At 38.8% G+C, this 17,023-nt stretch overlaps 2 protein-coding genes across 2 annotated transcripts; both read left to right on the forward strand.

Moving 5' to 3' along the window:
* The first annotated feature begins 2,526 nt into the window (after positions 1–2,526).
* On the forward strand, positions 2,527–4,166 carry LOC149622064 (protein let-653-like). The gene is made up of 5 exons (XM_089853664.1): positions 2,527–2,584; positions 2,980–3,234; positions 3,307–3,588; positions 3,688–3,945; positions 4,004–4,166. The coding sequence occupies exons 1-5, from the start codon at positions 2,527–2,529 to the stop codon at positions 4,075–4,077; spliced, it is 927 nt and encodes a 308-aa protein (XP_089709790.1). The 3' UTR covers positions 4,078–4,166.
* Positions 4,105–6,851, forward strand: LOC149622065 (uncharacterized). Its single transcript, XM_089853665.1, has 5 exons — positions 4,105–4,173; positions 4,243–4,376; positions 4,439–4,581; positions 4,641–4,722; positions 6,728–6,851. The coding sequence occupies exons 1-5, from the start codon at positions 4,105–4,107 to the stop codon at positions 6,849–6,851; spliced, it is 552 nt and encodes a 183-aa protein (XP_089709791.1).
* The last annotated feature ends 10,172 nt before the right edge of the window (positions 6,852–17,023 follow it).

The following is a 17,023-nucleotide window of genomic DNA, read 5'->3' on the forward strand; positions in this document are numbered from 1 at the left end:
AGTACCAGTTGGACACCTAATTGTAAATAAAACTAAATACCGTGTCTTTTATTTTCTAAAACAAAATATTCCAAAACATACCCAATTTCGTCAATTAGTGGAATTTCACTATTATCAATTCCATCCATCGCTACCAGCTCCTGAACAACAATTTCGTATTTACCTAGTTGGAAAAATGGAAGAATGACAGTTATTGTAAGTTCGGAGACTTTTATTTGTTTAACCATGGCGTAATTTCTTCCAAAAATGCATTAAAAGTTGATAAATATCACCCTTGCTACTTGCGTAGGGTTATTTAAGAAGTCACAATTTACTATGTTTTAATCTTAGAAACTACCTAAATACCTATAGGAAACCCGATTTGTAATAGGATTTTCGGTGGCTTTTAAGACTGTACGGGCATCTGTGAAAAAATTACGGTGAAAATGCAAGAATTCCCATTCAAAGGTTATTTGAAGAAATATATAATCATTACAATGCTGTCAATACTAGTAAAAAAGTCAAAGATAGCTTTAAAAATATGGTTTTAGAATTGGTAATTTTTTAGTAGATGGTAAGTAGACCTTCACGTTAATTTAAAGGGCAAAGAGGGCATCCTTTAGATCCTTCCAAGCGCGTTGAAGTTAGTGTGAGAAAAGAGGGTGCTAGACGCGCACAATACTGCGAAATTTCGAGCGACCTTGATATACTAAAAGGCCCTCCTTGCTCTTGCCACACTTGCGCCCAGTTTTCCTATCCCCTAACCACGAGACATTATTGCGCTAAAAAGCCGTCCCCCCACCGACGAGAAATATATTGCCAGCTTGCCAATTCCAAAGGGCTCGTCTTGGCAGATTTTCTTAAAACCTTGCGTTTTTTAATCCAACATACTGATCAGGCCAAATCCTCGTACACCAAATTAATATCATAATAATGGGCGCGCATAAGATGTTAAAGGGTTGAAGAGAGTACCCTGAAGGTATACAAGTATAACGTGTTACCAACTACCTAGAACTATGACCGTTTATCCTCCTAAACCCCGGTGCCTACCCTACCTCGAGCAACATTGAGCTCAAAAGGTTGGTACTGATAAAGGTTAGCAAATTCTGGTCCTCTAGAATTCACCGTCCATGATCCTGCTTTTACGCCACGTGGTTTCAAATAATATACCAAAAATCAGACTTACTATTAATATTTCCTCCAAAATGATTAGTCCCAATATCGATGAACAACAATGAAGGACAATATTAATCACCTCGTACTTCGCGATTTAAATTTTCAAATCCGATACTTTAAATTACATGAAAAAAATCACCGACATAACCAAAAATAAACAATCAATCAACTAAATGTTCAATGCGGGAGTCGGGACAGGCCCGAGGAAAGAGGGTTTAAGAAAAGGGGGAAGTAAAATTAAAACAGTAACGACATTAGCACTGCGGAATTTGATAAAGATAACAAGAGAAGCTGTAGTTTCCCCCCTATCCGTCCCCGATTACAAAGGGCGCAGGAGAATAAATCAAACTTCCTTCCCCCTTTTTCGCCTACTTTTAATCAGTACATGCCGCTTTTTATTGGCATTTTCCATGGAGTTATTTTATGGGAGTAATAATGAAAGTTTCGTATAAAGTGCATTACATTTTAGAAGGGTCTTCGTAAAAATTGCTATTATCGCTAACAGCCGATGTGGTCAAATACCGGACTATATTTACTCGCGAATTTTGAAAAGGGTCTATAAAATTCATTCCAAAAGTTTCTATATTACAACTACGTCTCCTTAACTATTGCTCCATGGTGGGAGTCTGGGAGATTGTTAGCGGTAAATGGATAACCACATTAGCCGGGAGTGTGGCGCACTCCCGTAAGCCAAGCTTCTGGGCGGCAAAATTTGAGGGAATAAGACACATGTCGGCGATCCTACCCTATAGGTGCCGACTGCCCCGTGTCCGCCGGAGGTGACTTGACCCCCACACCCCGTCCGTCACCTCCCAAGTATACCTCATTTCCTTCCCCTGCTTACACACGTACTGAAACCTGTATAATCACATCCTTGCCGAGGTCCACTGACCCACTCGCTTTGAAACCCTCCGAAAAAAAAATAACCACATTTGAATTTCTCAAACTTCTATCTCAAGGGTCACTTAAAATTGCACAGCGCCGCAGTTTATAGAGAGCTTTCAGTTGGAGGAGGAGCTGAGTCTCGTGACATAATTTACGCTCCCATATTGGTGGGTTTAAAGCAGGAATGAAGCTGAGACCACCCAATATGGCTACCCGAACAGAGGTAAGACTTGGGAGGTTGTGAAGTACTACTATCCCATCTGAAAGCGCTCCATAGCTAGGAGCGCGGGACTGACGTAAATGAGGATCCACACAAGCATTGGTGGACTAGTAACGTTGAAGTTCTACCTAACGTTCTTGGACCCACATACTGCCCCTCCCCCTTTTTAATGTGTCATAATTTTAAGCTAATTCCGGTGTTCGTCGAGTGAAAATTTGCAAGCTTTAAGTACGCATTCTATGTAAAAAATTATAACTTGCAAAATAATGGATAAAAATATTAAGTTACCTGAAACGGTCACAAAATCTTATTGCCGTGTGGAACGTTTGTTAAAATATTCCCTCTCTCCCCAAAATGCCAAAACTCTATGCTTGCCTTGGATACATATGCCTAGTCAAACAAAGGTCTCGAAATAAATGACGGCTCAACTCTATGGGTTAAACCAGGTCAAACAAAACCTTTGAAAAACTTAAGGAAAGCCGATGAAATGAATTAACCCTAAAATGTTGCCTGCCTCTCGTTTTGATGGCTCTCTAATTAACTTCTTATTCCTTTCAAAAACTCCGGGACTCCCGTAACGTACGTCCCTAAAAAATCCGGAAAAACTTTCCGGAAAAAAATGCAAGAAATTTAGATGGTCAGTTTTTTAACTCGGCTCTCACCATAGCCTAAAGAGGAAGACAAATGGACTTTTAACAATAAAAATAAATTAATTACAGCTTTCGACATGCAGGACGTTCAATTCGAACTTCTTCCCAGTAGCGTCCTTGACGCTAATCCCTACAAAGTAACCAACAACTTAGCCCCTCAACAATGCCTAAGTATGTGTCGCGCTGAAGCGATGTGTCGATCGGTAAATATTGACTACAAGAAAGGTACTTGTCAAAACAACGCTGATAACCTTAAAAGCGGACCCGACGCTGTACTTCGAGATATGGAATCTCTCAATTATTTCGAAAAGATATGTCTACCGGGTTAGTAACTATTAATGTAACTGTACCATGTGTTGCTCGTTTTCGGCCTTTAACCTTTTCGTTTATTTTCAGATGGTTCAACTTGTGAAAGGGATTGGGCTTTTGAACGAATCAGAGGGAAGGAATTAGTAGGCCACGAATACGACCGGGTTTTAGTGGAAGGCAACACTAAGGAAGTGTGTATGGCGGCGTGTCTTAAGTATCAGCTGTTCCAGTGTCGTTCTGCTCACTTTAATTACCTACTGACGGAATGCAGATTAAGTCCCTACAGTCGGTACACCTCGTTCGATAAGAAAGTCTCACTTGAAAACTCGCGTCTCGTCGTGGACTACTTTGAAAACAATTGTTACAAAGGTAGACAATTTAAAATAATCGAAAAATCATGTTTCATAAAAAACATTGTGATCGATTTATAAGCTAGTAAGATTCTAATCCAGTATAAAAACGTTTCAGAGCCCAGAAGCTTCTGCAACCACAAAACATCGAAAAAACAAGCAGTGGCTGTAGCCGATCAAATCCACTTCACGGATACCATGGAAGAATGCCAAGAGGAATGTTACAAGTCACTTGGATTTAACTGCAGAGCGTACAGCTACGATTCAGCTACCAGGATGTGTTCCCTAAGCCATCATAATCGCAAAACAATGACCAGAGGTGGCGTAACTAAGTTAGAAACCAGCGAATTTAGGGAAGTGACAGCCTGCTACGATGGTAAGTCAGTCAAAACATATCCGAAAATAAAAGCTATAATCTCCGTTTATGAACTCAGTTACGGTTGAGTACGGACAAGACGTCATGCGGGCCAAAGTTTCGACTAATATGCTTTTTAATGGTAAAGTCTAAACTAAACCTAAACCCAGTGATTGCGTCATGGAATTGAACAACAGACTGGATTTTACCTTACCCATTTTACTAACCGGTTGTGGAACAGAGCGAGACGTTCGTTAAAATAGACGAGTACCATCATCGCTAAATGAATTAAATCTAAGCTAAGCCTAATTTATACAGGAGGAAGGGAAATTTTCAAACGTTCTGGTCATACAAAGTATCGACCAAGTGGTGACGGCGAGCGATAAAGCAGTTGGAGTTTACTGTTCCTACGACATTGGCAACAAAACCGAGGAAGTTACATTGAATATCATGCCAGTTAATTAATTTTAATTAGTTTTGGTATCAGAATTAAGTCTAATTGAGGGATCTACAGTACACTAGATTCGAGTGACCAGTCACGGTCCTCACCTTCAATGCCAGACGTATCAATGCACGTCTTAGACGTACGTGGTAAAGAAAAGGATAGTGTTTCACTAGGAGAGTTACTTAGAGTTCAAGTTCGAATGTTCGACGAAGGTAAATTTGTATTCTGAATTATTTCAAGATGTTTTGTTACTAAAAATCGTATAACATAGATACCTACGGCATTTTCATTTGTAACTTGGTTGCCAAGGATGGTACTGGAAGTAATAATCTAACCCTTATTGATAACACGGGGTAAGAAAAGTTGTTGAATACATGGCTTTAAATGTAACGTAGAGAACAGTGGTTCTTCGGAGATACACCAGTTGAGATTGAAATAACCCTATACATAGGCCCTTAGCTTTGATGAGTAACAAAATTGTACAGTTACGTGTGGTTTACCAATTGGATTTTTGGGGGTCTAGACTGTAGTGATGCCACGAATATTCGGTTACTATTCGGTATTCGGCCTATTCGGCCATTTTTTTCGTATTCGGTATTCGGCCGAATATTTCGTAATATTCGGCCGAATACCGAATCTCCAATCATGAAGGAATAAAACGGAAAAATTACTCAAAATTTTTCTATTTCAATAACAATTGTTACATTAATATTTTTAATCTACCAGTGGTAAGTTGTGATGAATAAAACAAGACGGCCCAAGGGCTCGTAATAGTAGCCATATCGTACGAGTGAATAGCCCCTCTATACCCTACCCTAATGAGTGGATAACCCCTCTATACCTTACCCTAATGAGTGAATAGCGCTATCTTTTACAATGCTTAAATGATTTACCGTGCATAAAATCAGAGTGAATAGCTCCTCGATTCCCCACTCTAAACAGTGATTAAATTATAACCGTATAAATTTACTTATGCTGTAATTCTAATAATCCGGCGAATCGAAGAACAGATAGTTTTAGTGATTATCCCCTCGATCAGTTTACAACATAGACTTATGCCGATGCACACTTATCGCATCTTATAAATTTCTAACAAGGACTTATGCCCAGAAACTTTTCAAAGAGAAAGTTTAGTTATAGTGATTACGCATTTTAGTGATTATCCCCTCGAATTACCTTTAGCAATGCTAAAATGATCAAAGACATAACGCTCATTTAACACTATGTTAGCTAAACGCACATTTGAATTAACCGCCAAAACGTTCCAGTCAAACATAACATAGATGACGATAGGTACCGAACGAGAACGAAACACATGAGGAGCGCGGTAGGAAACGGGGAAAATCGTTATCTATTTAATTAGCACATACATAAAAAGAAAATAAATATAAAAACCCCAAACATACAAATACATAAGTATCCGACCCCACAGATAAAAATTCAAAACATCCGACTCCACAGATTAAGAGGTACCCCACCCCACATCACCCCGACATTTTAGAGATAAAAATAAATGATAAAAAACTCGGGGTTTCTATCAAGTCTCTATGGTTCAGCGGTAGCATGTCTGTTTACTGCGCCAGCGACCCGGGTTCGATTCCCGGATCTGACCTAATAAAATTGTAATTAAAATTAAATCTCTAACCGAACCCAGTTACCCCTATGGGTGGGTTGTGGTAAAATAAAGTTTCTTTTAAGCTAAAATCTGTCGATAACGAAAGCGACAACCCCGGCCACAAGTAGTACTACTACTATTACGGCTAGGGTCAAACTAAGAGCCTATCGTATACTACGATATGGCTAAAAAAGCATATAGTGACACGATCTACTCGCAAATGAACCAAAAACCTAAAGACGCTATAGACGGGTCCTATAGTGTTAAAGAGAGCGCGTTGAAAAATCGTAACTTCCCCCTTTTCATTCCCTCCTTCCCGAGTTTATCACCAACGTTGAAAGCTTCCGCGCAGGTGTGCTGTAGCAGAGGCGGTAGAGAGCGGATCTAAACAGTGTATCCCTCTCTCTGCTTGCGCGCCAATATTGCGCAGAGCAGTAATCGCGTTAAAGCTAGTGCCGAGAGGAGAGGAGAGTTTACCCACGTGACCCTACATTTCGCGTAGCCGTCTGCCTATTCACCTCACCATTCCATACCCTTCTTCTTCCATGATGAGACATGTCCAATTGCGGTACGTGCGGGGGATGTACGTATTTCGCGGAACGGGTTACAGCTCATAACCGGTTTCGCGCGAGTTGCACATATCTCACGGCCGAATATTCGGTATTCGGCAAAATCAATATTCGCGGCATCACTAGACTCTAGAGGCAATTTGAGAAAATAAAAATAAGAAAAAAACGTTTTAGGTGCCCGGTGGAGGTTAAAATGATGCGCGAGATTCGAACTCTAAATCCGAGGAGCAAATCCTTAGAGAGCTACTTAGAAGCATTCACCTTCACAGGAAGCAGCCGAGAACTTAAATTTTATTAGAAATTAAACGCTAATGTCTGTCAAATGGAATAATAAAACTAAACAACAATGTGCTTTAAAAACATAGTCAAGTGGTAAATATTTTGAATAAACATTAATTGAAATACATGAGTAGGTAGAAGGTACATGGCATGAAGAACATAATCATGAAACTTAAGCTTTGAAGTTATGCGAAATTTAAAACTTTAAGACCTTGCGACTAACTGGTTTATACGTTAATTGCTTTACCTCTTCAAATTTATCATTAATATTTTGGGTGTAATTTTTCGAAATTGGAGGGACAAGGCGGTGAATGATCAGTCTTGCGGGTTTTTTTGGCATGTTCGTCAACACCACAGAGTAATGGTGATTTTTCAAGTTTTGGCAATATTAGAGACTCAATTTTTGCAGTATTCCTGAGCTTGATAGGTATGGCATTGAAATGTTTGTATTGTTTCTAATATTGCTACAAATGGTGCGCTCGGGTGGTTAAGATTGCCTCTCTCTAATGTCTGAATTAAACCAACGAGAGGCGAATCTGATGCTGCCTACTAATTCTGTCAAAGCGGCAAGACCCTAAACTGTCATCCTTTTCGAGAAATCGCAAGATAGGCCCTCCTGTATAAGCTAGGCTAGCCTGTTTAATTGAAGACGGTCTATTTTCTGGATATACTCCAAGCGTGGGCAATGAAGCCATTATCTCTTCTGGTATAACTCTAGATACGTCAATATAATTTTCAACTGATGGATGTTCATCCAAAATGTCACATTCTGGTATTCCAAAAATAGGTATAAGAATATCTGAATGAACGTAAGCACCAACTGATCTCTTCAGAGTCTTTGAACCGCATCACAAAATATTTTCAGTAGCAACAATGGCTGCCCTTGCACCCATCAAGTCATTTCCTCCAGATGTTTGTCGTATATTAGTATAAAATATTTCTATCGAGTCCCCTGTAAGGTTTCCAGTTAAAATAAAATAAAAACCATTTTCTAAAAGGTATTTGATGCATACGGATGTGAGATTCATTGCTTGTAGGGTTTCGTTGGTAATAAGACTAGGTTGGCAGTCCTTCAATTCGCATATGTATTCGATGAATGTGTCATTGAGCCAGTTAAATCTCTCATCGCTAACCGAAAAAAATGAATCGTCTTCATTGTTGTAATGAAGGTAATGGGTGCGATTCCCAACATTGTGCATGGCAAACCATTTCTTCATGATCATAAGATATTCGATTGTTGGACCGCAGTTCATTAATTTGCAGGCTCTAGGCTGGAAAATTCGACTTTCCTTTAAATATTGCAAGGCAGCAATAACGTTAATTGAGAATACATAAACCGCACTTCGAACATTCATCTTTTCTAAATTTGTTGGATAAACATGCGTCAGTGTAGTAAGTTTTTTCACTGGCTTGATGGTCATGTCCTTCTGTAGACCGTAGAGTTTTTTAATGTAATCCCCTGAAACGTCATCATCCTTGCTGATATCTACATTAAGCCATTGTGTTCTGTCGTTTTTAATGTGACTTGGGTCGAAGGAGAGAATTAGAGGACTACTGTTGTGACACGGCTGAGACATCTGCCAAGAGAATTCTTGACCCATCAGCAAACCATCTAATTACTGCAATATTGCTTTTGTTATTATCTGACACTTATTTAACAACCACAAAACCACGATATTCAACCGCTCGAATAACTGAAATTGTCAAATTGAATAATTCTTGTCCAGTCACTTGTTTCGAGAAAAAGAATGCACCAGGGATAGAAAGTGGAGTAGAAATTGCATTGCGCATTTACTTTCAGTGTGTGTAGCCACAAATAAGCTTTGGTGTTATGTAACGTTAACAGTCAAGTTGACAAACTAAGAAAATCGTTGAGGTGAAACGAGAGGATACTGTTTACATGGCAACCCTGTTGTGAATATGTCTTTGAACATAGAGGGTATACAGTTGAGGAGTAGCAAATTGGGCCTTTACAAACACGTAAAGGTAATATCCCTCCAAAGTTTTATCTCTTCATTTCCCGTTTTTCCCCCATCGGATGATTTTAATGTGTACAAGTATATCCTTATTGGATGTAAAATGTCGTCTGATTTACAGTATATTTGCTATGCTTTGTATACTGCTTTAATATTTCATAAATTTTAACTTCAGTATTTGATCATAAAAAAAGAAACATTTCCATATCTGGGTAAATTAGTTTGAAAGTAGTTCTCCTCTTGTCTCGGAGAGGTAATATTTTGGTTTTCCCAACTTGTATCTATATATAGCTGCCGTAATACTTTTTTACCCTTACGACTTTGTCTTGACTAATACATGCTTTTTTAATCCGAAGTCAACTATTAGTTTTTTATCCTAATAGTAAACATTTATACATCACCGTCTATTTTTCCACCAGGGCTTTATAGGACTTTATCGAAGACTTCGTCTTTCCTTGTCATCGTATATATATAACAGTATCAGCTGAAATCATCAACGAAGGATACGCAGTATCTTAATCCGTCCATGGTTTTTACTGGTGCTGGTCCCCATACATCTGAGTGGACCAATTCCAGGATCTTCATACTCTTTATCGTGAAACTCCTTTTATGGCTCTGTGCCGTACTCTTACTGACCTTACAGGAATCACACGTTGGTAATGGTAAGTTTATCTTGTCCAAACCTTGCAACATCTGATTTTGCTCCATAAATTGCAAGTCTGTCCCATTTACGTGACCAAAGCGGCTGTGCCATTTTTCTGCATTCGATATGCTGACATTCGCTTCTGCTTCTAGATCCAGTTCCTCATCAAGGACTTGTGCCTCCACGACGTAAAACTTATTCCTCAGATGCGATTCGAAGATTTTTCTTCCATTTGGAAAGTACGCAATAAATTTCTGTTGCTCTACTACGCTTTTGAATCCTGCCTTATCCATGAGTCGTACCGATAATAAATTCTTGCTCATTCCCGGTGTATGAATGACCCCCTTTAATTTTAGGAACGTTTCTTTTTCTCCATTATGCATTTGGATTCTAATATCACTTTTGCCAGCGCTTTTGAATTTCCGTCTCCAAGCGTTACATCTGATTCTCCATTTGTATAGGTATGAAACCAACTCCGGTTATTGCAAGCACCCAATCATTTGTTGCCGTTGAGGTATAGCAGGCGGAAGCTATGCAAGCATTCATCTTATCCTTTTCTTGCCTTTTCATCTTTGGTTTCGGTGGATTCCTCAACTTCTTAGATCTGCATTTTAATGTTTTATAACCTTTTCGTCCACAGTTGTAACGTGTACGAAGAAATTGTTGTGGTCTAGCACTTAAAGAAAGGTTTATGCCCTTGTGCTCCTGATCGGGTATGAAATGCTGCATTGGTCTCAGCTTGCTTCTCCTTTTCCAATTGTCTATCGTACTCTGCTAACAACTTCTGTTTAATGATGTTGGGCGTCAAGTTTTGATCAGGTGAATGACAAATTTGTTGAGCTAACGCGTCATATTTATCTGGTAATGATCCTATCATTATGTAAGGCAAATTGCTATCACCTCCCCCGCGTTTGCCAACTGTTTACGTAGGCTATACAGTCCGTCTAAAAATGATGACATGGTTTCTTGTGGATTATACGCCGCGGTGTATAATTCTCTTCTTAATACTCTGATTCTTAAACGCGACTTGGGTTCAAACCGCCGTAATATCGCTGCCCACGCTCCCACTGGATCCGTTATACCGTCTATCATACTTTGCACCTCTTCGCTGAGGCTTAATGCTATAGAAGCGAAAGTCTGTTCGACTCTTTGTTCATAACGTTCTCTCACCGCGTTTGATGCCACTTCTATCGGGCTTTCAGTCCCGTCTATAATCTTCCACAGCCCGTTACATCTTAATGTCATTTCATTTTCATACCTGCATAGAAGATAATTCCCGGAGTGTAATTTTGTAACTTGCCCGATCTTGTATGCACCAACGTCCGCCATCTTATGCAGTCACAGTCCCGTGTCCGCGGTAGATTACGAGAGTTCACTTACGTCTTTACTGTACCACGCTCGGCTCTCGCGCGGAATTTCTACAGTGAAGACTACTTCGTCATCTTGGGGGGGGGGGGCTCTCTACCTTCACAACCAACCACCGCGAAATTCCTCTCCAAAAACAGGCTCTATACTCTAACCTTATAGTGTCTGCACGATTTTGACCGACCTTGGCACCTGACAGTCTACCGTTCACCTCCTTCTCAAGGGACGATTTTCAGACCCATCTATAATTTCGATTAGGCAAAACAAAAATGTAAAATTCTGCCTCTAGACTTCCCCCTTAACATTATTCAAATCTGAAGGAATAGGTAAATATATAAAGTAGGAGGGGCTAATTGAAAAATATAACAAATCGTCACCATGTCGTCACGAGAAACGTTTCTAGTCTAGAAAAATTACGCTCGCGCTCAGAAACGCAAGAGGAGTTATTTCCGGTTTTAAATGGCTGAATTTAGGGAAGTTTAGGACGTGTGAGTGAAGAGTTTTTTGTTGACGACTTGCCTGGAACTGTGAATGCTATTTGTAAGAAATTCCTTTTAGTAGAAGTGATTTAAGGTAATATGCGTTAAGCCTTTGCTTTAGTACTGACTCAGTCTGACTGATTCGTGCAATGAGATAGAGCTTGGGGAAGTTGGTGTTAGCAAAACTAAAGTTTCCAAGTTGAAAACATGAGTGGCCGATATTGTTGTGTTCCTGGTTCAAGTAATATTAGATACCCTGGGATCACATTTAGCCCATTTCCCAAACTTGAAAGTTTCCGTAAGGAGTGGATCCAGATAATCACAGCTAACGCTCCCGAAAATCTTCAAACGCGTGAAAGAGGAGTTTGGGTTTAAGGCTGTCAAGAAAGCTTTAGGGGCCAAGCATCATTTAGTTTGTGGCTTTAATTTTCATAAAAACGGCAAAAGCAAATACGGGGCTGAAGTTCCAACGTTATTTGGTAATCACATAAATACAGTTTCCCAGTCATTTTGTTATTTGGGCAACAAACTTGAGAAAGGCTGTGAACTAAAAGTGGAGTGCTTTTCGATACTAGGTAAAATCGGTAAGTGTGCTTAAAACTATTCATTTATGGTCTAATGATAAAAATTCCAGAACATTCAAATGATCTAAGATTGACCGAGATTGACTCTGGGGAAGAAATAGAGAGTTTCACTGGTATGTTGCAAACAAAAGACCATGATGTCAGCTTGAAATGCCTCTTCTAATGATTACAAACTATCTCAGGCAAAGCAAATGAACATCAAATACTTGATATTATTTGCGAGGAGGCAATGGTTTCACTACCAAATAAAAATGGTGTGTGAAGTCCCACTGGGTTTTATTATTATTTTAAATGTTTCAGCTTTGATAGTTCTGTTGTTTTTCAAGAACACGATTACTGTCTCCCTCAAAATTACAAAGCTTTAGCTATGATTTTAAAGTCATATAAAACTATCTCAACTTCAAGCGAGTGCCAGTGAATGTAAGAAAATCAAAAACTTGAATATGACACTTATGAATGAGAACTTAGCATTAAGAGAGGAGAAGGCCAAGCTTGAAGACCAGCTGAACAGACTTAATGAGATCAAAGCTGAAAATGAATCATTGAAACAAGAACTTTTAAGTACAAAAACTGCTTATTTAAGTTGTAGGGCGAAAGTGAAAAATTTGCAAAACTTAAATAAGGAATCGCATAGGTTTTCGTTAAAAAAAGCTTCTATCTCTGACTCAATGATGCAGTTTTATACTGGATTTGATAATATTAATGATTTATATGAGTTCATTGAACCCGATTTAAATACCTTAAAACTCTACAATGGAGCTAAAGCCTTCAAAGGTAAATACGACAGGAACGAACATAATACTATGGGCCATCCTATGCAGTTATCCTTAAAATATCAGCCGTTTTTGGTACTTTTACGATTTAAGGTTGGTTTTCTTAAAAAAAGATTTTGCTTATAGGCTTGGCGTTTCTGCTTCAACTGTTTCGAATTTATGTGTAACGTTGTTCGACGTATTAGAGAAAAGACTAACTAAACTAAGGATCTGGCATTCAAGAAAAGTCGTTGATGAGCACATGTCTGAAGAATTTAAAGTTAAATTATTATTATTTTTGATGCCACGCAGCTTTTCATTCAGAATCCCGGTGATTTCAAGACCGAGAGCGACACTTGGTCTTCATACAAGAAGCACAATACGGCCAAGGGCTTAATTGGATGTACTCCAAACGGTTTCATAAGCTTCGTTTCGGATTTAGTGCCAGGACGCATGTCCGACAGAGAACTGACTTGAGACAGTGGTCTATTAGAAATTAAAGAAGCTGGAGATTCGGTTATGGCCGATAGAGGCTTTTTAATAGAAGACTACTTAAATGAAAAAGGTGCTGCTGCGTTAAATATGCTACCATTTTTAGGGAACAAAGCACAGCTCAATTAAGTGGAAGTGGAAGAGATACGAGGGATGTGTGGAATCTATTTGAATCTATGGAGTTTCTAAAGGACACCATGAAGCCAAAACCGTAAGTAAATGTTGTTAAGTTATGTCCAATTCAAGAAGGGGCTTAGTTTGTTTTCTCCTTAAACCAAATATGAGTATAATGATAAGATCCACTCTTGTATAAATAATATCTGAAACTGTTAATAATTTCAGCACAATAAGCAATATGACTTTTGGGGTCAAAAATGCCGCTTCAACCAGCACGGAGACAAGACCTAAACTTATCCTCATTGAACAACCCATGCCTTCTACATCCGAAGATGGAAATACCAAATCCAACTCTAGCAGCGCTTTAAAAAGTAGTTCTGTAGGTGGAAATGCGAATGTATTAGGGTCAGATATTCAACAACATGAGAGGCTGGACTCCTCTATTAGGAAAAAACTAAAGTGCAAAAAAAGACTCATATGAGCAGACTTTATTGAAGATATGGAAGTACAATTGCTACAAAATCAACCAAGGTTGTGGAAAGGCTCCGGCGCCATCAGCCTCTAAAACATACAGCGCCAATGAAATGTTTGTGTCAAGTTTAGCAAAAGATCTGGATTCATTAAAACCTTGTAACCAAAGGAAAGTGAAACAGCGGTTTTTGCCAACTATGGATGACATAATATCAGAGGAAGAACAAACAGGTGTCCAAGATTAATGTGTTTGGATTAACATAATTATTTTCCTTAGTTTGCAATAAATGAATTCCATAAATGACTAATTGAGTATTTATTCATTATCAATAATATAAACATTTTATCAAATGTATAATCTTTATTGTCTCAAATGTTTAAAGCTTGAAACATTTCAATTTCGTTTCTGCCAAGATAGCTTTTGAGATCCCATGAAATAATCTCGAAATTAATCTCGTTCAATGCCATTATTCATCTTATGAGTTGTAGATGCCTGCCGTTGTAATCTAACCACAGTATTATTCGGATTTTTCTCCATTCTGCAAAATTACCTTCTTCATCAGTATAGTCCGATAATTTTTGAGGACAATTGATCCTTATATTGCTTCCTCATCTTTTGTCAATAAATAATTGTGAAGGCAAACCACTGCTTTTACCACTGCTTCTGCGTTTTTGGTTCTAGAGGTATAGGGCTTCTTAAAACTCGAAAATGTACACTTGATATACCGAACGCATTTTCAATGCATCTTCTTGCCCGAGAAAGTCGATAGTTAAATAAATCTTCATTTTCAGGCAAAAATCCTAGGGAATATGGACGCATCAAATGTTTCTGTAGTGGAAAGGCTTCATCGCCGACAAAACAAAATGTTAGCTCATCACCATTAGCCTCGATGATTCGAGGGTCAGGTAAATAGTCATCAACTTCGATGACCTTGCCCAAATCAGATGCAGCCAAACTCCTCCATCGCTAATTCGTCCAAATTTCTCAAAGTAAAAAAAGTTAAAGCTGTAAAACGCATTACTCAAAGTTAGCAAAACAATACTATGATGAATTTTGTAATTAAAATATTGTGATCCAGAGTTTGGATTATTCATACTTTGCGCATGCATAACCTTGAAAAGAAAATGTAAGTAGCTGGTGTTATAAAAAAAGAAAGTAATGCAAACTGTAAATATTTACAGGTGCTTTACCAAGAACATACTTTTGGAACATTTTAACCGTAACGTCTCTAACAAATCCTCTCAAGAAATTATTATACGCTCCCAAATTCTTGTAATTTCGAAGGTTTTCTTTCGTAAACGGAAATATTCCATTGATAAGGTAATTATAAATATCCCCATACCTAACTTTCGGTAGAAGATTCAGGAATTGGAAATCTGTGTCTGGTCTAACTTGTAGAAAATCTTTTGGTTTCAGCGAATACGGGTCAATGTTGTTAATAAATAAAACCTTTTCTATTTAACGATTTTTGACGTGTAATTCCAGACCATTTGAATAATTCCAATAAACTGTATAACTACTCGTTATGTTATCCATAGGTAATTAACTTGAATTTACAGGCAACTTTGCCTTCAAAATGGCGGATCAAAAACATTTACTTTGAAAATTCCCAAGCACCACATAATGTTTGAGTTAAAATGTCAAAGGAATTAATGTATAAGCAAACGAAAAACGTCACCGGCATTACTCTATAGGCCATATGGGCTTTCAGACCTGCACCAACAAATAAATAAAAATAAATATTAATGTGCTAAGTTCTCACGAAAACACGCCTAGTTTCAGTGCCTCCTATTCCTTCTACAGAAGTTAGTAAATCACTCATATTTTTCAATTATTGAAGATTCCAACAATTTTATTCGACTAACAAAGGCTTCTGTATTTCAATTAATAAACCTGTACTTACGTTCCGAGACCGCATTGAGGCTTCTCATAGAAGTCCGCACTTCTCTCGAAACTTCGTGCTTTCACTTCAATCTCATTTTATAAACTTAACTTTTATTATTATATTTTAACCCAAGGAAGTTATTGGCGACAGAAATGCGACGGAACGTTATCTGATTTCCGAGAAGGTGATAAAGAATTTCGTCACAGCGAGCAATTTTTAGAAATTTGGTTTCGGTTTCATTTTGATGTTATGTTACTTTATTAACCACAACATGAATAACACACTACAACGAATTTCCTACACTTATAAGTATTGAACCCTCTTTGCCCATTGAGATAGTCAACAAAACGGTACAGCTCACAGTTACTTACAATACAGTTAGAGTAAAATACATATGTTAATATAATTTAAATAGTTATCTTAAGTTAAAAGTTGCAGAAGTTGAGATCGTGTTGAGACCATATCTTATTGGGTTCGGCCGGAGGGACCGATTCCTTCCTTAAGAGACGTGAAACCACGCTAAAGACATACATATTAAGCTTATCAGAAAAGGTTAAGCTCTCGGCGTTGTTCTTCAACGGAATATATATAACCCCGTAGTTTCTGGCCGCTGGAAAGGTCCGCCTCAGCTACGTCTTTATCGTCCACGTACAGCGGGCCGACCATCCCGTGTCCGCAAACATTCTTACGAACTATACCAGATAATCTGATCTTAACGCGGGGAAAGAGCAGAACCCAATAATGTATCCGCGTGTATTTCTACTTTACGCAATCATACCATTCTCTCGCAGAGCGACCATGGCTACGCAATCAGCTTCCTTCAAAGTGAGACGTAGTCATTGTTCTCGGCAATAACCCTGAACCGCGGCGTCATAAGCTACGACTGACGCAAAACGACTTTTGTTGAAATCGTTAACATTAACTCCGGGTACTCGTTCCCTCATGCAATCGACATCGGCCCCTCTTTCTCGTAGGCGATCAAAATCCATTCGGTAAACAAACCGAACCCAGCGCGATCCCGGTACGTCGCCAAATGACTCTCGCTGGTATTGAGGGCGCAATTACGGTCACCGACGTAGTCCAGGACGGCCTTCAAGATCCCTCCACCAACACCTTGTTCACGGTACTCGGATCGAACGGGGTATAGACCCAAGAAGGCCAGATCTTCGCGAGAAAAAACGGCGGCGCAAGTATCAAGTTTTTGACCTGTGTCAAAGCACGTAGACGAGTTGGTTCGATTACATATACAGCTGGTACATCTAACGTTACGAGACAACATTCAAAGTAGGTACTTGCCAATATTTATCACTGAACAACATTCAAGCGAGATTTGTCTTACAATTACCATCGTCAGTAGCGTCTACGAACATTCCGTTCCGATCAATTTGAAACCAAGTACTTACACTATCACTACCCTGGTTCATCC

Source organism: Phalangium opilio, unplaced genomic scaffold (assembly GCF_054372755.1).
Source record: "Phalangium opilio isolate 3A_F unplaced genomic scaffold, DU_Popi_V2 ptg000200l_1, whole genome shotgun sequence".
NCBI classification, from domain to species: Eukaryota; Metazoa; Arthropoda; class Arachnida; order Opiliones; family Phalangiidae; genus Phalangium; species Phalangium opilio.